The sequence below is a fragment of the Arvicola amphibius genome, chromosome 5, assembly GCF_903992535.2.
Source record: "Arvicola amphibius chromosome 5, mArvAmp1.2, whole genome shotgun sequence".
In the NCBI taxonomy this organism is placed as follows: domain Eukaryota; kingdom Metazoa; phylum Chordata; class Mammalia; order Rodentia; family Cricetidae; genus Arvicola; species Arvicola amphibius.
In genome coordinates, this window is record NC_052051.1 from 7,885,529 (window position 1) to 7,910,254 (window position 24,726).

General features: G+C 43.3%; 1 protein-coding gene across 3 annotated transcripts in view; it reads right to left on the reverse strand.

Annotated features, from left to right (window-relative positions):
* Positions 1-24,726, reverse strand: part of Dok5 (docking protein 5) — a 143,187-nt gene that overhangs the window by 40,717 nt on the left and 77,744 nt on the right. For 2 of the 3 annotated variants that reach the window (XM_038331258.1, XM_038331257.1), the window contains exons 3-5: positions 3,168-3,282; positions 2,941-3,060; positions 76-265 (exon numbers count right to left, since the gene is read on the reverse strand). In XM_038331258.1, coding sequence (XP_038187186.1) covers positions 76-265; positions 2,941-3,060; positions 3,168-3,282 — 425 coding nt within the window. Of the gene's footprint in view, positions 1-75; positions 266-2,940; positions 3,061-3,167; positions 3,283-21,987; positions 22,001-24,726 lie in introns of all 3 variants that reach the window. The other variant, XM_042055102.1, reaches the window with a different exon arrangement.

A 24,726-nucleotide genomic window follows, 5' to 3' on the forward strand; every position in this document is an offset into this window, starting at 1 on the left:
GTCCAGTTCCATGACCTGAACCTGGAGAAGGGAAGCAGACGCCAGACAAAGATGTATGAAAAGCCACACACTCACCTCCCTGCCTCAAAAGTGAACCACGTGGTGTCACGTCCATACCGCCGCAGGGCACTTAGCGGCCAAGAGATGAGTTTGACTCTGGGATTCTGGATGTCCCAAAGACAGATGTACTCATATGTTATCTGCAAGGCACATTCGCCATGTACATCTAAGTTAGGAGATGGCATCAAATACACATTGAATCTCTCTGGGAGAAAAACAAAAGGTTAGTCTAAAATCCCCAGGAATAAAACAGCAAAGACATCGTAGGAATACAGAAGCATTTAAAAAATATGTACATGCTACAGTTTGGTGGAACATTCAAGGAAGATAAAGGTTATAAATGAGATTTTTTTAAATGCAGATGCTATTATATAGCATAATGATACACTCTGCGTGTCGACACACACTAAACACTATTGACGTGAGCAAAGATCAGTTTTAGACATTTTCAATTTTCATCATTAAAAACTTTTATGCTGATAAAAGACCAGAGCAATGTAAGCACTCAGAGCAGTGTTTCCCTGCTGAGCACACGTTAATCACACCTACACCTCTGTATGCGCAAAAGGTACAGGAGCGCAAGGATAGGCTTGTGATTTGTGATCCTAAAGTAGCATCAACCAGTTTACAGTTTCTATAATCGACCGAATAAAGCTGTACCCTGGATTATTGAAAGCACGCTTCACAGAAACAGCGTGCAATTAGCTGGCCAACAGCTGTGAAGATGCCAAGGGAGATACTTAGAAAGAGTTTGAACAGAGAGCTTTGTTTAGCCAGCTCTGGGAAGAGATAGCCATTTGTTTCCTGGAGTGACTGTTGACAATATCACCAAGATTATGGAAATTATGGAAGCTAATCGTAGCTGGTAATTGTAGAGAAGCTCTCCCCTGAACAGTTACACCACTTTTATTATTGCAACTTAGAAACGTCATTAACAAAAAAAGTTAACAGAGTCAAAAATCTCTAAGTGAAATATGAACAAAAATACTATGACATTTGCTAGCACAATTCTATCTATCCATCCTAGAGTGGATTCCAAACATCTAACAGGACAGTGTGATGCTAACAATTTTCTATTAGGAATGGTCTAGGTTAGCTATCTTATAAGAAAAATCATCAAAACTTCCATATTTTATTTGAACTTAGCAAATAATAATATTGAGACTGTATACATGAACGGGCTTAGGCCCCTGCGATTTAAGTCTTTTGAATTTATTTTGAGCTGTCAATAGTCAAATGTTGAGTGCTTTCTAGAAACTATCATGAAACAGCTATGCCCCTTGAGAGTTCTGGATCATGGATTAAACTGTTTTCAGTAAGTAAGAGGCAAAAGAGACCATCGTTAATGGATTCTGTTCGAGGCAAATTGATTCTCTATAAAAATAAATTAGTGGGGGCAGGAGAGAGGTCGGTGGTAGAGTGCTTGCCTCTCATGCATTTGGTGAGAAATTATTATAAGTGCACGGATTTTGAACTCCTCCAAAATCAGATTATATAATGCTTCCAAAGAAAGATGGAGGTTTGTAAGAGCATGTAACAAGAGAAAACCAGAGCACACAAGGCTGGCAGGCAAAAAGGAAACCTTAGGCACCGTTCTCAGTTTGCCTCACAACCCTGTGCGTTTCTACTGTGCCACAAACACAAACGTGTGAAGGCTAAGGGCTGAGCCAGCCATTCTAAAGGATAGCAGCCATTAATCCCTGCCATGCTTTCCGTGCCCCGGCCTGGTAGTCCGTGGCAATGTCCTGACTACCTCTTCTCTGCCTGAGTGAACCACAGAAGGAAGGTCCTGGCTGGGGTGAATGGCCTTGGTAAATGGCTTCACCCCTGTGTAGCTCCAGTTCCCAACCTCACTAGAGGCTGCTCCGCCCCAGCCAGCGCTTCCAGGTTCTGATCAACAACAGCTGGTATGGTGACATATCATGATCAGTACCGTGCATTCAACATGGGCAAGACCATAAATATGTCTTGAAGACACAGCTCCGCTGGGAGGGGGAAGAGCCTTAACTCGCAGCTAGATGGCGCGCAGAGTGCAATTCCACCTCTGCCATGTGTGCCATCAATCTAGGCGACCCAGGGGTGCTTCCACTCGGACAAGTGTCCATAGGTCAAGTCGGGCTTTGAAGCAGAACCCTGGGATCCAATCAACCCAGTCATTAGGTTCAGCTATTTGAAGATGGAGCAATTCTTCCAGGCTCACGCTATGAATCAACATTGATTTTTGCTAAAATGTTCATGAATATTTTGGTCATTATTATTTTAAAGGATTTATTCCTAGATGGTGTGTTGAGCTGAGTTGGCTCAGGGGTTGAATTTCTCTCATCACAGATTTTTAAGTGGGTTTAAACTCGATGAAATATTCAGGGGGATTAAATTCGATTAAAAACACTGGAAAGTGTTCAAACATATTTTAAGTGAAAAGTCATCCCACTTTAAGGCTCGTGCATTGTAAATGGAGACCCGTGATCATAGTCTGGAGTCAGACACTAACTACTTACTACATTTGGAACAAGAAGTTTAGCTCTCTGAGGTTCTGGCTTTCCCCGTCTATAAAATGGGGGAGGTCCTAATGCTTATGGGGTGGGGCTCCTCTGCAAATGTCACAGTCGGATGTTCACAAATCACCTTCCATCCATCGGATGCACAGCGTGGTCCTTAAAATTGCTGACTGAAACCATTAGTGTGGGGTTTTTTTTTCTACATCCCAGAACTTTGGAGGATGCCATTCACTGCAATATTAACGTTGAGGGCTATTAGAACTCACTTCTCTATACATTTTCTTAATGCACAACTATATAGAATGATGACGCCTTGTGCTTTATCACAAGGGAGCGAAACAGGTTATGAGAGAGACAGGAGGTGAGGGCTTCACACACGTACCACTCTGCTCTCGTTCCACCCCCGTAGCCAGTAAGTCAGGCTCTCCGAGGCTGATGTCATTGATTCTGGTCCCCACACACTCCATCTGGAGAACTTTACACCACTCATCGGCCTCAAGATCTGCGGAAACGGCAATGACCACGAAAAAGATATGTATACACACACACACACACACACACATAGGTATCAAAGGCCAAAGACCCCTCCCCCACTTGCCGCAAACAAACCTGATTCACAAGCAAAGGTCTTGGAGGTGTCATCATTGAAGTAGATCCCTATAGCGTGTTTCTTGGTGCCCTTTGGCAATCGGGCTACATTTTTCACATTGTTGAGTTCTGTAACCTGGAAAAAAAAAGATTTGGAAGTCTGGTCACATGCTCTGCATGAACACTTCCTACCTACATCCCCAGAGGTGAGATCCAGAGTGCGGTGAGCCCATCGCCTGCGAGCCTCGCTTCACAGAGCAGATCCGCGGAAATGAAGGCTCAGCATGAATCAGAAGGATGGGAGGTAAGGAAAGGTGATACAATCGATCCATCACTAAATTATCACAACCGAGGGAAAGGGTCTGGAATCTCAAAGATCATGCCCGTCTTCAAGAGTCAAGCCATAGATCACAACTCAGAGAGACCCTGTCACAAACTTGGTTTCAACCTCTCTGACTCACCTCTAGCTCCTTGGAGATCATGGGTCTTGGTCTTAAGTATGAGAACACCGCAAAGTACCACCCCGCTCACATAAGTAGCAAAGTTGTCCTATTATACATTGTGCCCCTTCCTTTCTCACAATCTTAGCTATTGGCACTTACAGAAATTCTTCCCTGCCATAGAGGATACTAATTCATGGTGCTTCCACAAGGGAAGTTCTGCCAAGATGGGGTCCTGCATCCTGGAGGGGCCTGCAAAGAGGAAGGCTTACATGGCTTCCTGGTAAGTATTTATTTACAAGATAAATAAGCCTTTCACCAGTGGCAAGCTTAAACTCCCCTTAACACCCCCTTAAATGTTATACAAAAGAATAAGCCTCCCATCAATCTTAGCCTGCAGTAATGCTGGACCACCTCTCCCATCCATTACCCTAAATTCAATAAATGCCTGACTTAAGAAATACCCAGGAAGAAAAATAAACACCCTCCATGGGCACATTAATCTGATCATTTCATTTCCCGGCTTCTTAACCTCTAGTGGCCCTTCTTATAGTATAAATGCAAATTTATCAGCATGAAATGCCACAGAGAGATCCTCGGAGGCTTGCCATACCAGCATCTTCAGAGACTCCACAGGGTATGGCTTATCTTCCGTCAGCAGCAGCCCCTTGGCATTCACTACACACAACTGCTGGTTTGGTGTGTGTGTTTATTTTTGTGCCAGAACCCAACCTAAGCCACTGACATCTTTCTATAATTATTTATTTGTCTCCCCACTTCCCCTTTAAACCTCAGAAATTCACTGTGCAAACAGTGCGTGGTCTCTGCAACCTCGAGGCTTCATCCTGGCATTTTTATGCAGGAAAGTCAATACCGCCAAGATTTCCAGTTACACTTGGCATGAAAACCCAAGTCCTGGTGTGCAAATGACCATGACAGCCCTCCGTGTCTCCTCCACACTTAACTCTCCAATGCACTTCCACCATGTCACCAAGCTTTCTGTGGCCTAGCCAAACTGGACCCCACTCTGTTCAGGAACAAACTGTGTGGCTTCCAAGGCCCAGAGCCTTGCCTCCTCTCCAGCTACTGCCCTCCAATCATCCCCAAATCTTAATTTAGATCTCAGTTACTCACTGGTTCCCTCCTGGAAACACCACCCCAATATTCAGACTCCCAAGCTACCCAATACGTATCTTCCACGGCTTCCCTCCTGACCCTCCACCAGCTACATGACTGATTGGTTTAGTTCTTCTCTTGCTTAAGGAGAGTCAGTTCCATATGGCAGGCACTGTACTTACGTTCACCATTGTTTCCCAGTCTAACACAGAGCTCATCTCTAGGGAGCTGAGCAAGACCTAAGTAAGCTAAGATCCCAGTGAATGTATACCATTGACATGAGCACAGCCATGCCCGGAACTCCAAGACCTCCGACTCATGGGACATTTGCAAAGTCAGTTCCCAGTATGGGTCAGGCTCAAGGGGGTTGCCACAGTTCTTGGGGGTCTCAGTATAAGTGTTTATAAAGGAGTGACCATTGTGCACAAAGACTCGCAACTGCAGCTTCCTCCCCTAGATGTTTATAGTCTGAGACTGCTCCACCTAAAGAGACTTTGAGACCAACTTGCCCCCTTCCCCAATGATGTGGTTACTAGACACAACGAGGCTGTGAGTGCTGAAGTAGCCAGAACCCCTACCTGATCCCACATTCACTCCCTCACCGCCCCTATTGAGGGTTTTATGACACAGACCTTGTCCTCTGGTGGGTAGTCACTCAATATATGGGTTCTATGAGCAAAAGACTAAACTTGCCCGCAGATTTATCTTGGAAGTCTACTTTTCCTGGGAAGACTGCCCCTGACCCCCATGTGAGTTTGTCATTCCCTTCCCTAAGCTGCCATACGTGGGACTTGAAGCTCTACCTGATTTTCTGCTGTCATGATCTGTCATAATTCCTATCTCTCCAACTCCCAGAGAGACCTGAGTCACTTGAAAATGGCTTCCTGATGGATGGCATCAAAGAAAAAGGACCAGACCATGGGGCAGCACATACCGAACCTCCCCATAAGTCAAATTCTGGCTTGAGCATTTCCAGATAGCATGCCTGTTGGAATCATCATAAAAGTCTCAGAGCTAGGTGTCAGTATTATTAGCAATATTTATAGGCGGAAACTGAGGCTGAAAAAGATTAAAATCATACAACCAAGTTTGTGGCTAAAACTGGCAGAAATAAGACATGGAGCAAGCAGATGAAGACTCTCATTTCACCTCGAACATGGGCCACCACTTGAAAGCCTTCAGCCTCCAGAAGTCACCTCCAGCCTGCAAGTATTTGTCTTTTTAACACGGCTTCTTGCCTTGGGGAACCAGGTAGGGCATGCACGTGCCAGCCTTTCGACTGGCCCTCCACTGAGACATTACTTAAGGGAAGTCTGAAACATAGCCATGACTTTGAAATATGTTGCTTCATTACATATCCATTAAGGAGCCAAGAGGAAGACATAAGTCACCGGAAGCAGCCAGGAAATGCAGGGGAACTGCATGAGTCAGAACACAATTACCCATTCTGGAAATTGGTTTTGGTAATAAGGAAAATCACACCGCCCCCGCTCACGGCTCCAGGGAGGAGAGAGTGTTCACAGGGCAGGCAGGGTCAGGACTGCGCGTGACAAAGGACAACTGGCTTCCAAGGCAATCGCATATGCCAGGGTCAGAGCCACACTTCACTGAGCTTGTGCACACCCCCACGCACACCCCCACCCACATACATAAATGCCTTACTTTCGAAAGAGCTGCAGTCTAGACAAATTCATGACCGACCCTTGCTTAACATACATGCTAAAGACTGTGATATCTTCCATCCACAGACACCTTTCTGTCACATGAGACTTTCAGGAATGCATTTATTTTTTTTTTTTTTTCGTCTTCCTCTACAAATGACAACGCTGAGACAGAATGGGCGGACACTGTCCCTTTTACAAACAAACTCTTGCACTGGATAAATCGGTTTTTTGCCGCAAAGATGGGCTTTGCTAAGGTTGCAGGGTCTTCTTGGATATAACTGCTATTTAACAATAGAGCTCCGGACCTGTTCCTAAACAGCCAAGGTTACTGCACAGAGTCATTAAGTTACCTCAGAGAAGACTGGCCACAGAGCCTAGACTAGTGGTGTGACTCATTCCATTAGCCTTCAATGTGACTTTCTTCACTGTCTTATTAGCTTCCTTTCTGTTGCTGTGACAATTGCCCTGACAGAAGCAACTGAAGGGAGAAAGGCTTATTTTAGCTCCTGGTTGCAGAAAGTTACTGTCTATCACAGTAGGGAAGATAGAGATGATGGAGCCTGAGGCCAGCTCACAACATTGCTTTAGCAGCTCAAAATCAGAGAAATAACAGGAAGTATGGTCTGTCTGTCAAACTCCAAAGCCCACCCCAAGAGATGAACTTCCTCCAGCAAGACTCACCTTCTAAATGTCAGTAACCTTTCCAAATGACACCATCAGCTGGGGACCGAGTGTCAAAGCACATGAGCCTATAGAGGATTTTCACATTCAAACCACAGCCCAGTCGTTTAAAAGTCTCAGGGGCTGTGGATCTCGTTCTTTTGCAGCAGAAAAGAACTTTTATATTAATAGGGTTCTCTGCTGAATTAACTATCTATGTGGTATAGCCTTTGTGTATTGATTGTTAGATAATACACATGTTAGATTCTTCAGCATGTAACAGTATCAAGGAAGACGCCACTCAGTTTAGCTGAAGAAGAAGCATGTCCCTTCCCTAAGCATCTTCCTTGCACCCATCTCTGACCCACACTATCTAATCTTTGGTTTGTCTCCTATCCATCTACTCATTCATATATTTTTTTTTTTAGTTCTTAGCACTTCTTCTGAGTTTAGTTTTGGTGGCAGGCAACATTACTACCCTCCTGGAACTTAATCTTCCATAAGTAAAGAAATATAGCAGCTCCTAAGGATAAAAAGGACGCGGGCTACCAAGTAGTGATCTGTGCTCAGGAAACTTCTGTTCTTTTCCTTTTTTAACCTTTTATTGATTCTTTGTGGACCTCACTTCATGTATCCCAAACCCACTCATCTCTCCATCCCCTCCCTTCCACCCTCTGCCCTTGCAACCCCCCAAAACAAAATTAAAAACTAAAAACAAAGCAAACAAAACAACAAGAAAAATAAATAAGTAAGAAAATAAAATCTAGGCAAGAAAGCTGTAGTGCAGCCCAGTGAGTCATACAGTAGACCCTTTAGTCCACACATCTTTACTTCTACACGTTCATTGCAATGAGTCATCTGTCTGGTTCAAGCATTCGCTTCTGCTACACTATCTATGCTGGGCCCTCACTGGGATTCCTCTTGAATATCCTACTGTTGCCTTGTGTCATGGAGAGCCTGGAGCTTTGCATCTGTATTTCCGGCCCCTTCCCATGCTCCAGAAGTTCACAAATGAGGAGGATATTGGAATGAGCTACCTGGCGGTCTCCTGGAGGACACACAGAGCCCTGCCCCAGGTCTAGAGACCTGGAGTGGGAAGACTTCTTCACCCATGAACCACTTGGTGATTCATCTACTATTCTTTTATAAGGGGCTAAAGACTCTCTCTCTCTCTCTCTCTCTCTCTCTCTCTCTCTCTCTCTCTCTCTCTCTCTCTCTCTCTCTCTCTGTCTCTCTCTCATTGATTGATTGATTGATTGATTGATTGATTGATTGATTTAAGAAGAAAGTATTGAAACAGAGAACCAAAGGCCTCGTGGAATGGCTCTCATGATGGCCGAGCCCAGGCAGGCAGAACATAAGAAAGACCCAGTTTCCCTGAGGTAGAAACCAACTTATTCAGCAAGGACTGCCTATGACCTTTGACATTAATTCTTGCCCTTCATATCTGCATTCCATTCCAGAATAATCCAACCTCACAGACATCCTGCATCTCCCCACAGAACTTCCTCAGAGGGATGTGCTCGGACAACATCTCTCACCCTTGTCCCCTATCCAGCCAAGACTCCTGTGGTCACTTTCTTCTGTGACATGTGGTAGAAAAACACAGCATGCAAATAAATGTGCAGCATAAAGCTGCCTGGATGTGGTTCTCTTCAGGATATGCATGTCCAGGGAAGGGTATGGAAATATGCATGCATGCATAGACTAATATATTTATTCCTAAAAAAGGAGTGAATCCTATACCACAATGATGCAACAAAAATAAGTGTGAAAAAGGGGGGGGGGAGTAGGTCTATCTTGAACGTGGACATTTAGCATTTTATATCCCATTTCATGCTTTAATTCATTTTGATCAAGGAAAGCCTGATATACAGCGTCAGCTAGATGCACTCTAAACAGGTAAGGGCGTCCTTTAAAATTGCTGCAGAAATTAGCTGTTGTTCTCCTACATGTGGAGTAAACCCACAGCACTGAGTTTTGAAGTCCCCTGTCAGCAAACAGCTTAGACCTTGACCCCTTCCAATCACATCCACACTCTGGTGCTTCCATCATGGCTGCCACAATCCATGCCCAGTTCTTGTGAAATAGCGCCCTGATTTCTGGCTGTCGTGTTTCCTTTCCACGTTGTGTGTGCTGTCGGTACAGCTGTCAGTCAGGCCTCCCCCTCTTCCCTATACATCCGAGAATGAGACTTTTGCCTGGGGCTTTAGACACAATGGAAAATAGCCTGATTCATATCGCAGCCCTGACACAAGGGAAAAGACCATCAGTTGTCATTAGAGGGGTTCTCAGCCGAAGGTCCCCAAACCAGACAGCGCGCTCCTCCACAGACAAGTATCTTCTCATGCTAGGTAACCAGCGCCAGCCTCTCTAGACTATGAGCAAGCCAAGAATACCCAGTATCTTCAGGCTATGACCACAGGTAAGCCACATGTCCCCTTGGAAACCGCAGTAGGAAGAGCATTTTCCCATGGCAGCTTCCCATCCGCTCTTGCCCACAGCACCATGACTAAGCCCAAGAGCTGGTCCCAAACAGAGTTATCTCCCACTCGATTCTCCACACTCCTCGTTGATTCCGAAGCCATACTGTTTATCCTGACAGTCTTCCCTAACAGAAATCTAGCTTAAATCTGCCAAAACCTTTACAAACTCCTAAGGCCGTGAAGACTCATTTCTGATACACTCCTTGGTCTAACTGATGTGTAATTATTCCCACTGGGGTCGGAAGAAAAGTTAGAGGACAAAGCCACTCTGTGTGCACGCGTTCTGTGGTGTGGTCTCCACTCAGGCCGCTGGATTCTGGTTTTCTCTCACTATTCAGTGTGGCTACAAGTTAGGGTGGGGGGATCCACGGCGATTCTCAATGCAGGAGAGACATCCTGAGGTCATCTGCAAATACCTTATTTCTCAGGGGGAAGAAGATTTACTCTCATTTTGAAACGACTGAATTATGCTTGCATGCAGGAAATATCCCCGATCATACATCCAGCCACTTCTTAAGGCAACAGAGCAGATACTGAGAGGAGTTTTAGGAGCAATCAGGTCATCTCAAACCTGATTGGTTAAGCAAGCAGCAGTTATATATTTCTATTTGGTCGAGGTTTAGTCTTATCATTTTGGATACATCTGCATAAGCTTAGATGTGACCCAGAAGGGGGCTGCTGGGTTTTGTCCTTGAGATACTGTGAGGCTGGCTTAGGCCCTCTGTTTTATCCCTGGACCCTGAATGGCATGGCCTTTTGTTGGAAAAAACACCTGTGTGTCCTTCTCAGCAAGCTACAACTTGAATTCAGTTGTAAAAGGTGGAGAGTTTATTCTGTTCACTGATGCCTGGCCCACTCCACTCCCTAACAGGGCCTCGCAAGCTCTCAGAGTGGAGAGGCCAGAGAAAGCACTAGCAGAAGAAGAATGGGGTGGCTCACCCACTTCAAAGCACCTTCAATGTGGCCATCAGACACCAACAGGTGTGGACAGGTGCACAGGTGCAGGCGCCGGAAAAGTTGAGCACTTCCCAGGCTGGAATCTGCACATGCAAATTCACAGGGGAGGAACCCACGGAGAAGGTCAGAAAGATCCTCAGGATTTCTAGCCTGGCTGCCTGAAAGTCATTCCCTATCTGAAGGCTGCCTGTCAAGACGCAGGGAGGTGGCTGTTTTCTCCAAGGTGTTGAGCCCAACACGAAGTTCCAAGGCAAGGAAACAGACCCCAGTCAGAGGTACACACTACATCCCTGCAAATGGATGCTATAGAAACAGAGGTATAGGGGCTGGAGAGATGGCTCAGAGGTTAAGAGCATTGCCTGCTCTCCTAAAGGTCCTGAGTTCAATTCCCAGCAACCACATGGTGGCTCAGAACCATCTGTAATGGGGTCTGGTGCCCTCTTCTGGCCTGCAGGCATACACACAGACAGAATATTGTATACATAACAAATAAATAAAATATTAAAAAAAAAGAAACAGAGGTATATGAATCACCTGCTAAATGTGATTAAATTAAATACCTTACATGTGTTCAATGTTCTGGTGCAGGGGATTCATGAGCCAAATAACAAGGAATGGATAGAAATGTTAGGAACTTGGAAAATAATCATTCAGTGGAGACATTCACCAGTGAAGATAAGACAGTGGCTTTTGTCACCTTGAACCAAACTACAGTCACCTGGGGAGTAAGAACCTCATCAATTGAATTGCCTCCATCAGACTGACCTGTGGGTGAATCTCTTGGAGTGATTTCCTAGTGAAAGATTAATATGTGGGTGGAGCATCCCCTGGACAGGTAGCCTGTGCTATATAAGGAAGCAAGATGAGTAAGCCAGGAAACAGCACTCTCTATGACATCTGCTTAAGTCTCAACCTTCAAGTTCCTGCTTTGAGTCTTTCCCTGTCTTCTCCTGATGGTGGACTGTAAACTTGACGCCAAGAAAACATTTTCCTCAATCAGGTTGCTTTGGCCAGTGTTCCATCACAGCCACAGAGACTCAAACTGGAACAGAAGCTCAACTCAAACTTGATGGGGAAGACAGAATAATTAACCTCAACATGGGTCATTTGAAATTATCCAATTCATCTTGAGAGACACCATCACTCAGACCAACGTGTTCACTAAGAAAGTTCCAGAAAGCAAAAAGGGAAGAACTGAAAATTTATGTGAAGAAAGAATGACTAAACCCCCTCAGTGTAAGGAGAAGGAAATGAGCATCCAGAGCAAGTAACTTCAGTGGATGCTAACTAGCCTACATACAAAGAAATGCACAGTGGGACACTTTGCAACAGAAAGCCCTGTTATAATCTCAAGGGCTAAAGGAAAAGAGAAAATTTTGAAGTCAATAAGAGAAAAATAAGCTGGACCACCCCAAGATCACAGGTTTCCTCAACACTGAAAAAGAATGGAATGATTTAGCCCAAGATGAAAAGAATAAATAAACTGTTAAGCAACAATTCGGTATCTGGCAAAACCATCCTCCAAAATTAAAGAGGAAATAAAGCTTATATAAAAGCTGAAGAGTTAACTGCTAATTACCTTGCTGAACGGGTTTCCAATCAAAAGAAAACTAAACAAAACGTAAATGTATGAAATTTGCTGATAAAGGTGTAGATAGACAAATATATACTGCTCCAATAATGCAAGGGTGCATTAATAATTAATTCTAGTGTAGAAGCAAAAATGCAGAGAAAACTATAACCATAAAATACATTAATGTGTACATAATATAAAAACATGTATTTTAACATTAGTTTTATAAAACAGAAGTTGAAGAATATAAGAGTTACATGATAATATAATTGAAGTTATTGGGTAAAATAAAGAGAATTGCAGTAAAAATACTTTAAGCCCCATCATCATCACACATGCACACACACCCATGGGAGATACACAAAAGACAGAAAGAAGTATGTCGTAGCAGCAACAACAAAGAATTTCTCACAAATGACAAATACAGCAGAAGTTAGCGAGGACAAAGGAGTCACAAGACAGACACAAATGCTGATTAAGCCTTACGTGTTGGCAGTGACTTTGAATGTAAATATATTAAACTCCCTGATCAAAAGCACACAGTGTGGCTTAAAGGACAAAGTCCAAATTAAAGAGTCACTTCAGACTCAAGGACACAGATAAACTGAGATTGAAAACTGCATTCCATAAAGACAAATATGCAAAAGGAAGGGAGGATGGCCATACTTACATCATATAAGACAGACTTTGACTCGGAAAAATTACAGCAACACAGAAGACACTGTATGATGGATGATAAAGGATCAGTCCCCCAACACATCACAGTCATAGATACAGGTACCTCACAATGGAGAGTACAATATTGGGAGTACCCCACTTTCAATAATGGACAGAGCCCTAGACAGAGTATTCATAAAGGAACAGAGTGCTTGTGTATCGCTGAAGAACAAATGGCACTAACAGATATCAGCAGGGGTTTCCACCAAACACTTCCTGAACTAAACAGAATGTTCTCCAGAACAGGGCATGAGTTAAGGATTAATACCAGCAACTGGGAGCGTGAGGCAGGAGGATCACTAGTTTGAGGCCAGTATAGATGACAGAAATCTTAGGAATAAAAATTCCCAAACAGGTAGAAATGAAACACCGTTCTTAAACAAATAATTGCTCAAAAATGAAATCAAAAGGAAAATTTAAAAATATCTTTTCAGATAAATTAAAATGGGAGCACAGCATGCCACATGTGTGTGCTACAGTCACGACATATGTGTGTGCTACAGTCATGACACACGTGTGTGCTATAGCCATGACACACGTGTGCTACAAGCATGCCACATGTGTGTGTGTTACAGCCACGACACATGTGTGTGCTACAGCCACGACATACGTGTGTGCTACATCCACGCCACACATGTGTGCTACAGCCACGACACACGTGTGTGCTACAGCCATGACACACGTGTGTGCTATAGCCACGACATAAGTGTGTGCTACAGCTATGCTATACATGTGTGCTACAGCCACGACAGCACTGAGAGGACAGAGGGCAGTGGCAGTGGCGCCATTCAAAGAAGAGACATTGCCAGGCACACCAACATTTACCATAAGGAGCTAAAAAAGAAAAGGGAAAAACTAAGCCCAAACTAAGCAGATGGAAGCTATAAAAATTATGGTAGAAATAAATTCAGTAGTAAGTAGAAAAGCAATTTAAAAATCAATGAAACTAAGAGTTGACTTTTAAGAAGATGTCAACAAAATTGAAGATTCTTAAACACAGGGAAAAAAATAAGGCTAAAATAAATAAGGCCAGAAATGAAAGGAAACACTACACCTGGTAAGCAGAAATAGAAGGGACTTTGAGGTGTTCTAATAAACAGTTAAATACAAAACTTATTACAAAGGTTAATTATGAAAAAGCAGAAAATCTGAGGACATATAATTAGTACAGAAATTCAGTCACTGGTAATGATGAAAGAGAAAAAAAGAAAATATTTTAACAACTAACGTCCAGCACCAGATTACGATACTGGCAAATTTTATAAAATATTTAAGTGAGATGTAAATTTTCAAGATCTTTCAAAAGTTGTAGAGGAAGGAACAATCAGAGTACATTTTATGAGACCTGGCCCTGAAGCTACACAAAGGTATTACAAGGAGACAGACATATAATATACTTGGTTGGTATAGATGTAAAAATTTCAACAAAATACTAGCAAGCCTACTTTAGCAGGATAATAAAAATATCACATCTCACACACATTCATTATTCAAATGGGATTTATTTCTGGAATTCAAGGAAGATTCACCATAAGAAAACAAATCAATAATAAACAGAAAAAATCATCACAACAAATAATTGAATATTTGATAAATAATTGAAGCATTTGATAAAACTAATATACCCTCACAATAGGCAAGAGGAGAAGTGAAGAAGCTAAGAAAGGAAAGAAATCATCTCACCATAATTAAAACAGGATATTAGAACCCATATCCAGAAGTATGTCCTGCGGTGAAAACCTGGGAGTTTTACCTTTAGGTTCAGAAACAACCCAGACTCCCCAGACTCAACTTTTAATGTGGTAGAAAGTGTGTGTGGAGTATCTACCAAACAAGTGATGAATGTCTAAAGCACAGGAAGAACGTCGACAACTCAATACCAACAACAGAAAGCCAGGTTAAAAGTGGGCAGAATGCAAAGAATGAATTCAGTGGAGAAAAGATAAAGCCTCTCAATGTCACTGGTCATCCTGGAAATACAAATTAACTGAAGGAACAATGAGACACCACACTCATTAGAGTGGCTGTCATTTAAAGAATGAAAGCTGAAAGGTTTTGATGGAGATGGGTTCGATGGTAGAAATGCAAAATTGTTCAACCACATATGGAAGACATAGGGACCTTCAAATATTCAAAATTGAATTTCCATGTCCCAGCACACCTACTTTGGGGTGTCTATCCAAAGGAATTAAAGACAGAATTGTTGAGCTTGAACCTCAAATGTCAAACAGACTGATAACCTTCAACACCTGCCCCACAGTAACCAACATCCCACTGGGGCCCACTTCCTTAAGGTTCACACAATTCCCCCAAATCACTACCAGCTGGGAACCAAGTATCCAAATGTACAAACCTGTGGGAGACTTTTTGCCTTCAAACCACAACGATCAGGAAGCCCTATTGCCATTTCTATGCCCAGGATACCACTGCGCAGAACAGCAAAGGGCAGACTGTGTCTATCAAGAGATGAATGGATAGGGAATATGTGGTGTATACATAAAACGCTACTCACTCCAAAGAAAGAGGGAACCTTGTCCGGTGACACAAAGAGACTGAACATGTTATACCGTCCTATGTGAAAGGAGCTCATCCCAGCAGACCACTGCTACCTGATTCTACCTACTTGAGGAGTCTAAAACAGCCACAGGTAGAAAGCAGAATGGTGGTTGGCATGGCGCAAGGGGAACGTTATTGACTGTTTAATGGGCAGACTTCCAGGCACAAGTAAACAACTGTAGCAATCTGCAGTACAATAATATAATTTACACATAATTAAACCACAGCGCCCTGCACATTTTAAAGCCAGGTTGGCAGCACAACATATACGAGTCTTTGAGTTTGGTCTCTAACACCCTAAGAAGAGGGGAAAAAAATTTATGTCTGTGCATACCTATACCTGTTTTTACCACATGTGCATTCCAAACAATACTGTCACTACAAAAAGTTAAGAAGCCATAACTGAAAATCATGTTTTTCATTGTGTTTTCTAAGATTTAAATTTCATTTGATATATATGGGTGTTATGCTTGCATGTACGTCTGCATGAGTGATACAAGTGTGTGCCAGAAGAGGGCATCGAATTCCCTGGAACCAGAGTTACAGACTGCTACGTTGGTGCTGGGAGCCAGATCCAGGTCCTTCAGAAGAGCAGCGAGTGCCCTTAACCTCTGGCTCATCTTTCTAAGCCTTCATTTTACTTTTAATGCTTATTTCGGTTTGTTGCAAATGGCACTGATTTTCAATTAATGGCAGTAATAATTTTCTTTTATATAAGCTATTGAAAAGGCTTTGATGATCTAAAGCACAGCATGATGTAAATAAGTATCGAAGTGACTCAAACGTGCCAAAAAATAAAAACAAACAAACAAAAAAAACCCCAAAAAAACCAAAATCAACCACAAGCGATAAAACTTGAAGAAAAACATCCCCAAACTGTCCCTGCTAGTCTCGCTCTGCCATTACAAAACTGACTTGTGTCATTTATGTTCCTCTGAGTCAGTAGCCTGAGGGGTGACCCCCGAGATGAGACCATCACTCAGAGCCGTTCTCCTCTGCTTGGTGGATGAGAACCAGCAGGTTTCCACAGACACATGGCAACCATCCGGTTTCCGCTCTGTATCCCAGGTGTCACTATCAATGGGACCACTTGTTTGGTGACATTGGGTCCATTTCACAACGGTATTTCCAATGTGAGAAAGACAATAAGATACTTCAAGCCTCATGCCCCAAATCTGAAATATCTGGTGAGTGTGGCTTACAAGACAAAGCAGTTACAGAAAGGGGACACTAAAGTGACCGCACAATGCTGTCATTACTGCAGGGAATGGGGAGAAATAGTAGCGGACTTTGAGATCTATGTTACATTAACACGTTTATAGACTTTAAGTAGTCTTCATATTTAAACAATAACTGGCAGGCAAAATTAGAACCCATAAGTAACTTCTGCTTAGTTTGCGGGCTGTTATCTGCCTGGTTGGTCTTTGCATTTAATAATGAGACACCGCTGATACCTTAACTTTCTCTCCTTTTTCCAAAATTATATTTGAGGTCATCAACTCCAGAGATACTTCTCTTGAAATGGAGCCAAAATTTGTAGCAACCAAGGAAGACCAGAACTATCTATGCTAATTGCTGGAAACATCAATATGAAGACATTTGAAAAGTTTGATTTTCTCTGTAAATTGGGAATTTACTTTTAAAAAAAAAGTCCAACATCAGCTTACATTTTGTTTGATTTTGGATAACCTGGGGGTGAATGATTGGGAACTAAATTGGAATTCACAGAAGACAGAGGTTCATTGAAAACTCAGTTGACATCTGCATAGGAACTTTTCCTATGCTTAAAGTATTTGCCTGAACATGGAGGTTGTACAAGAAAGGGCTAAGATATTGTTATGCAGAACTAGTTTTTTCTCTCTCTCTGACATTGGGAGGCATTCAAACCAAACCAAAGGCACATTTTTGCAGCTCGCATCAAACTTTATCTTCAGACACAGATTGGGTTATTTATCAATAATGGTTGATTCCTTCTAAACCCTTCCAACTGTTTTCCAATGGCTTTAGACTTGGCCACCCAATGTGCATTAATCAACAGCATGCGAGCTAAGCCACGTGCGAGAGGACCTTTGCATGCCTGTGTAATTAGTTATCTTCCTTCTGGAGTTCCAGCTCTCCAACACGGGGAAAACCTTCTCCTCCTCCTCCCTAGGTCTCAGCAGGATGCAGATTCAAAACTGAGTCAATCTATGCTAGTGTTCTCATGCTACCCACAGCCAACCAGATCCCTGGCCAGATCCCTGATGGGACCAAAGCAAAAGATAAACACACAGTGTAAGCCACCCAGAGTTTGAATTATCACTATAGCAGATGTGGCTAATATGGCCTCTGTTTGGTTTCCTTGTTGCCAAGACTTTTCAGAGTTTTATTCTCAAATATCACACCAATATTTTGTAATGCCATTGCTTCTTCTATTTAGGAGGCTGGATTCCCTACTCAAATACACAGTAATAAGGGGCTATATTAAAATTTTGGTTATCAGTTCTATTTTAGACGTTGAATAATTTAATAAGATTTTTCCCAAAAGAAATCTGAGTGTACGGAAGAGCTATTCTAATTCAGTGAAGACCTAAATCCAACCCTACTGCTCATCTCAATAGTGACAATCCTATATCTACTTCCCAGAAGAAAGCCCAGTCATTCAACCACACCACAGAGCGCTGGATGATTGCCATGGGACTCTCCATTCTCTCAGGGATGTAGCAGCCTCAGTACCACGGTTAAACAAAACACAGAGATAGATGTATTGAGAGAACCAAGAAGTAACATAGATAGCATTTCACAGGTAGAGGTAGGTCTGAACTCAGACTGGAGCTGCTGGCTTGCAAATGCCATTTCGCAGAACTGCAGACCAACAGCATCCACTTCTTACAAACAGTAGGTGGGTAACGGAGAGAACATCTGAAGATGGCAACAGCTAGACCCAAGCGAGAATTCAGATGCTTTTGGAGACAGGGTGGTAAAGGAATGCCTTCAAGCTCTAAGATGCATCTTCAAAAAGGTTCACTCCAGCTCAGGATATAGCTCAGTAGCAGACAGCAGGCTGACTTGCAGAGGCGGGGCACATGCAGAGACCATCCTCTGAAGCATGGTCAATCTGAAGAGATCACACCCCCAAACAAAAGCCACTCTCCACCCCCAGAAGCCACCAACAGTGGACACAGTGACAAAATAATTGAAACACATCGCCCAGGAGTGGGAAAGTTTAAGAAGAATTGTGTCAGCTTGATCCACCTCCTTAAAGTGTGCACGAGAGTCCAGTCTTTCAACTTTTCTTTGATGTGCACACACTTAGCATTGTGGTTTTAAAACTCTGGCAACCACAAACATCACATCCTCCCTGTAAGGTCTAGCAAAGGCCCATGGACCAATCACAATTTGGGTGAGGGACCTCAAGACTGCAATCCTCTGAGTCTTTACCTGTGTGCACACATACCTGTATAGGCAGCACCCAGACCGATGGATGAACATAATCACCGCCGGGGGCCAGAACTTCCCACTGACCTTAACTCGCCTGAGGATGCTTTTAAAACAGCAAATAAACAAGGAAACAAACAAAACGCTCCTACAAGTAAATGCAATCAATTACCATATGTACTCTTTGGCTTCTGCAATCTTTCCTCTCTTAAAAGTCATGTGGTCAAATGCTTAAGAAGCTTTGGTGACTATTTCCCAAACACAGAACCTATTTTTACATATAATATTATTAAGAATTTTATTAAAAATTTATTAAGAATCTCACATATGTACACAATACATTTTTATCATATGCACCTGCCATTCTCCCTGCTCCAATTCATCTTGACTCTTTCCTCATGACTCCTCCCAATTTAACATCCTTTATCAAAGTGTTATTATAATCCACTGAGTACTATTAGCACGGCCATTTCCACAGAACTGGGGCCATCCACTGGTGCATGTCCCAATCCACACCCCTCAAGAAACCTTAATCTCCACCCCCGGCACCCATCAACCGTCAATCATCTTCAGTTAGGAGCGGAGTCTCATCAGCCATTTCCCCACCCCACCCCCATCCTCCACTAGATGTCAGATGGCCTGATCTTGTCCAGGTCTTATGCAGGCCACCATGGCTGTTCTGGGTTCATAAATACAGTGGTCCTCTCATGTCCAGAAGACCCTGTATTGTCTCTGTCCTCCCCAGCCCCTGGCTCTATCAGGCCTTAGCCCCCTCGTTGTAGGTATGGGGGACAATATAGATGTCCTGTTTATTGCTGAGCACTCCACCCACACTTGGTTTCTGTATTTTAAGCCTGTTATAAAGTCTCATAGTGCTGATTTTTAAGAAACATAACAGTTACATTGTATTTATGCCACACCTAATGTATTTACTTTACTATAGCTGTTCAATGCATTTAAAGTGGCGCTTTTATCAGCTGCTTGAGGAATTGCATCCTCTTGTCGTCTATCTCCTCTAAGTCCTTTACTTAAAAAGAAATGTTTGCTGTGATGGTGGTGCACATCTTTACCACAGCACTCGGGAGCCAGAGGCAGGTGATCTCTATGAGTTTGAGGCCAAACAGAGCAAGAAAAATGTCTCCTCTGCTTTCTGCCTTCTGGTCTTTTTTTTTTTTTTACTTTTCTGGGACTTTTCATTGACAGTTTCTTTTGCAGAGATTTATTTCAAATATTTCAGCAAGCATGCCAAAAGACAAACACGGTCATGCGTCCTCCACTTCAAATCAGCATTAACCTTTCCCACCTGGGTTTTATTTGCTTCATCTCTTCCTTCGCAGGCAGATGTGAGGCGAGTTTGTGAGCAGCTGCTCAGATAAACAGCCATTGGCAGCTGACGGCTTTGAAGGTAAATTATAGCTATTCACAGGATCCTCTCCACAACTCTAATAAGAATTTCGTACAAATAACAAGGTTCACATCCCTGAACTGTTATCTTCACAGTTAACAAACCAGACAAGAACTCCTCGGGCTATTTAATCTCTATCTTATGTATAAAGCTCCCGAAAGTCCTTACTGCTGCTTCTCAGCGCAGCATCTATGCCCACACGCACCACCCCAGTGTAGGACCCAGGAAGGATTTGAAAAGGGCATTTGTTCTTGTATCTCTGGGCCTCTCAGTTTCAAAGAGTCTCCCACATTTAGTAAATGATGCCTGCCTTCAGAAAAGATCATGTCAGACTTCTTATGGAATGGTCCATGTGCTAGACTTGTTTTTCCCAGAATGCCTCTCTTCTATAATGGAAGCTACATCTAAAAGTTTTGGACAGACACTGGAGATGTAGCTCAGTGGTAGAGCACTTGCTTCATGTGTACAAAGTGTAATACTCTGTTTCCAAAACACAGGTCAGTAGGTAGGTAGATAGGTAGATAGGTAGGTAAGTAGGTAGATGATGGATGGATAGATAGATAGATAGATAGATAGGTAGATAGATAGATAGATAGATAGATAGGTGTACATGCTAGAGATAACATACCCATCATGGTATGTTATGTACATAGCACAGGCAAGAAACAACAGAATGCTTTCTAATGTGGTCCAGCTGAACCCACAGACTCAAAAATCACATGTGTGGAAGAAAGCCACATATCCCTACATGAGAAAGTTATATGTTAATCATGTGGGAAAAGCCACCATTCCTCTCCACACTAGCACACTTTTGAAATTGCAGTTGGATCTGGGAGATGCTCCCCCATCACTCGGTCATCTATTTCCAACCACATTGCCACAATGCCCTCAGTCTCCACTGAAGGCCTTTGCAGTCAAATGCTTTCTTTTAACCCCACTGGCTTGTCCTGCTAACTTAAATGATGTATCTGTGGTTGCCGCATTCTAGATAAATACTGAACCAATCTGCTTTTCCTGTCCCCACACCACAATGCTTTTTGTTAAGTTAGTTTGGAAACTTAGATCCCAATTTTTGCGAGCCTCACTGGAAAGCCATGTTTTGAAATTTCAAACCATGCATAGCTAATGAATTTTATCAGGTAAGCAAGTTCCACTGCCCGTGTGTAACACTGGCATAAATGCCCACAATCTTCTCTACACATGGGCATTCTCCTCAGGCTTTTGCTGGTATGTTCTCAGGTGACGTGTGTGTGGTGTGTGTGTGTGTGTGTGTGTGTGTGTGTATGCATCGGTGGGTGGGTGGCTGCATGCATGCACAGGTAGCCTGCTGAGGATGGGGACTCTAAGCTACCATGAACCTCTTATGGCCATCCCAGCCAGCATAGCCCAAGCAGATCACAACCATAAGCTATTCTATGTAGAACATATTGATAAGCAGGTACAGGTGGGTAGGAGGGTCCCTTTAGCTTACATTTCTGATGAGATGGAAATTGGTAATAATTCTCTGCTTCTCAAATCATTGGGTAAGTCTTATACTCCAGCATGAGCCAGGCCCTGTATCACCGCATCTTCCCTTCACCAGACTCTGGGCAGATGGTGTGGGCTGGCCAGCTTGCCTTTCCTGAAGCAATGTAGGAAATAACAGAAGGCTGCCTTGTCAGTGGCACGCTTTCTGGCTCCACTGTCTGATCGTGCTGGAAGGTACTGCCTGAAAAGCGGGCTGAGGAAAAAAATCTGATTCCCTCCTTTCAAGATCTATCCCACCAGCAGGCTTTCCTCCCACACTCCCCGGATTCCTCTCAGAGGAATGGCTGGCTCTCCTTTCACTGCTGGCAGTGACAAAGCTGCACCTGAGGGCAGTCCCTGGAACTTCCAGAACATTCTTACACACCTCTCTACAACCCAGCTGTATTGTCAGAGGTCATTGTCTTGAAAAGACCTATCTCCAGCTGAATGAAATCAACAGGATGGATTTCATCATTTGAAAGCATAACCTCATCTCAAAAACAGAACTAACTGGTATCATTCGCGGCACCTCCAATGACCAGCCTATGCCCTCTGCTTCTGTCTACCCCTCACGTGACCCAGCACGCTCCCATGCTCCCTCCGTTTGCATGTGGTGTCTCCTCAATAGCAATGTCACTGATTGCCCCATTTAAAACCATGGTTCAGCTCTCCCAGAGACAATGTCATGGGCGCAGCTCTCCTATGTGGAGTGGGGCCAGATGTCCAGCTATAATAGCCAGCAAGGGGCAGAGCCAGGTTTCTCAGGGCCAGCAAAGGGTGGGGCCAGCTCAGCATGGCCTTCAGATTTCAACACACATGGTTCGCATCCCCCTCCCCCTCCAGCCGTGGTAACGTGGATCATGGAAATCAACACAGACCCCAGCTGCAGCAGGACTATGGATTCAGTGGCAGCATGACCCTTAGACACCAACATAGCCTCAGATGGCAGCCCATTCTCTGGCATCCACATGACCTTTGGTGGTAACAGGAGCCACGTACATCCCCACCCCTCACCACAGACACAGGAGAGCTAACCCCAATGGTAGAGGGATTCAGGAGACCTAGCTCTGCCCCTTGCCTGATGGTGACAGTTTCAGCAGAGGCCCAAATTGACCAACTCAGCTACCACCCAGGCCCATATCCAATTCTTTGAGTTGGTCCACCTCAACATCTACCCTATCTATGACCTACTGGAGCTCGTGAATGATGGGGACTGGCCCTGTGGAACAGGAGCTGCAGGATCTCCATGACTCGAGGCAATAGCAGGAAACCCAAGAGGAGTTTCAGTGAGAATGTACCAAAAGCCAGAGGCGTTGAACCAGACCAACAACTCATTACAAGGAACAAATGCAAGTCAAGCTCTTTGGACAAGAGGGCAGACTGCGCAACACACTGCTGATGGGGGATTCCCCTCTGTATGCTGTGACTATGATTGGTTAATAAAGGAACTGCTTTGGGCCTATAGCAGAGCTATAGGGGGACAGAGCTAGATGGAGAAAACTAAACAGAATGCTGGGAGAAAGGAGGCAGAGTCACAGAGAAGTCATGGAGCGGCTACCAGAGACTTTGCTGGTAGGCTACGACCTCATGGTGATGCACAGATTAATGGAGATGGGTTAAATTAAGATGTAAGAGTTAGCCAATAAGAAGCTAGAGCTAATAGGCCAAACAGTGATTTAAATAATACAGTTTCTGTGTGATTATTTTGGGGTTAGCGGCCTCCTCCAACACACTGCAGCTCCCTAGGCCACTAAGATGAATGAAGATATGATGGAGAGTGGAAAGGTGGAAGAGTGAAGTGGATTTTTGTTTTCTTTTTGTTAATTAATTTTCATTTGCTGGCAGACACTGCTAGGATGAAGGGCAGATATCAAGGGACTAGGAAATGAGTGGAATTGGGGTGTGTGATGTGAAATTTCCAAAAAATCAATAAGAATTATGTTTTAAACAAACAAACAAAAATGTCATGGTCCTCTTTGCCCATCCTTGCCACTCCCTTTCCTGACCACTTTCTCTCCGGTGTTTGCCATGTACGCCAATACTGAGGTCGTTTTCTTTATAGATTTCTTCGCATCCTTCTCTCCCTCACTAGAGCAGTAGCAGGGTCATCCACCCAGTTTAGCTTTGTAATATCAGTGCTGAACACTAACTAGGACCTATATGAAATAGAACGTTCTGAAGGACTCATGGGGTGGACACTGTCCTTGCATCCTGTGAACACAAGCAGAATGACAGCCATCTCAAAAATGTGCTCAGGAATGGATAAAGAAAATGTGATACATTTACACAATGGAGAACTACTCAGTGGTAAAAAGTAATGACATCTTGATATTTGCAGGCAATTAGATGGATCAAAAAAAAAAAAACATTGAGTGAGATAACCCAGACTCAGAAGTACAAATATAACATATAGACACCCATAAGTGGCTTTTGGATACTGCAATCCATAATCCCAGAGAACCTAAATAACAAAGAGGACCATAAGAGAGGCATACATGGATCTATATAGGAAGGAGAAAAATACAAGATCTCCTGAGTAAATTGGGAGCGTGGGGAACATAGGAGAGGACAGAAGGAAAAGGGAGGAAGGGAGGGGAGTGGAGAAAAATGTGTAGTGCAATAATACAATTTTTCAAAAGGTGCTCAGAGTTAGACTATTCCTAACCAGTGTAGTCCAGGCAGGCAGACTCCCAAGAACTACATAGATCAAGTCTCAGTGGACAAAAGTTGGGGGAGGTTGTCCAGGAGTGTACGTACAAAGATCTCAAAGCTCCCAGAGTAAGGAATGGACTCTCAGCCTTGTCTGGAGCATCTATTATGTATTGTAAGGGACAATATAATGAAGTCTTAATAACAATGTCTGTGGCTACATTTATCTGATTCCCAATTAATATACCAAGTATTGAGTTATAACTACTTCATATCAATATAGCGTTCAATACTTTCATCATTTTTATATTGACTAGATAAGAAAGTTGAGCCTGAGGATGTTAACTCATCTCCACACTGGTTAAGAACAGACAAATTCAAATGCCGATGAGTAGCCCACTCTGCTAAGCTCCCCACACTATCAGATGAATGCA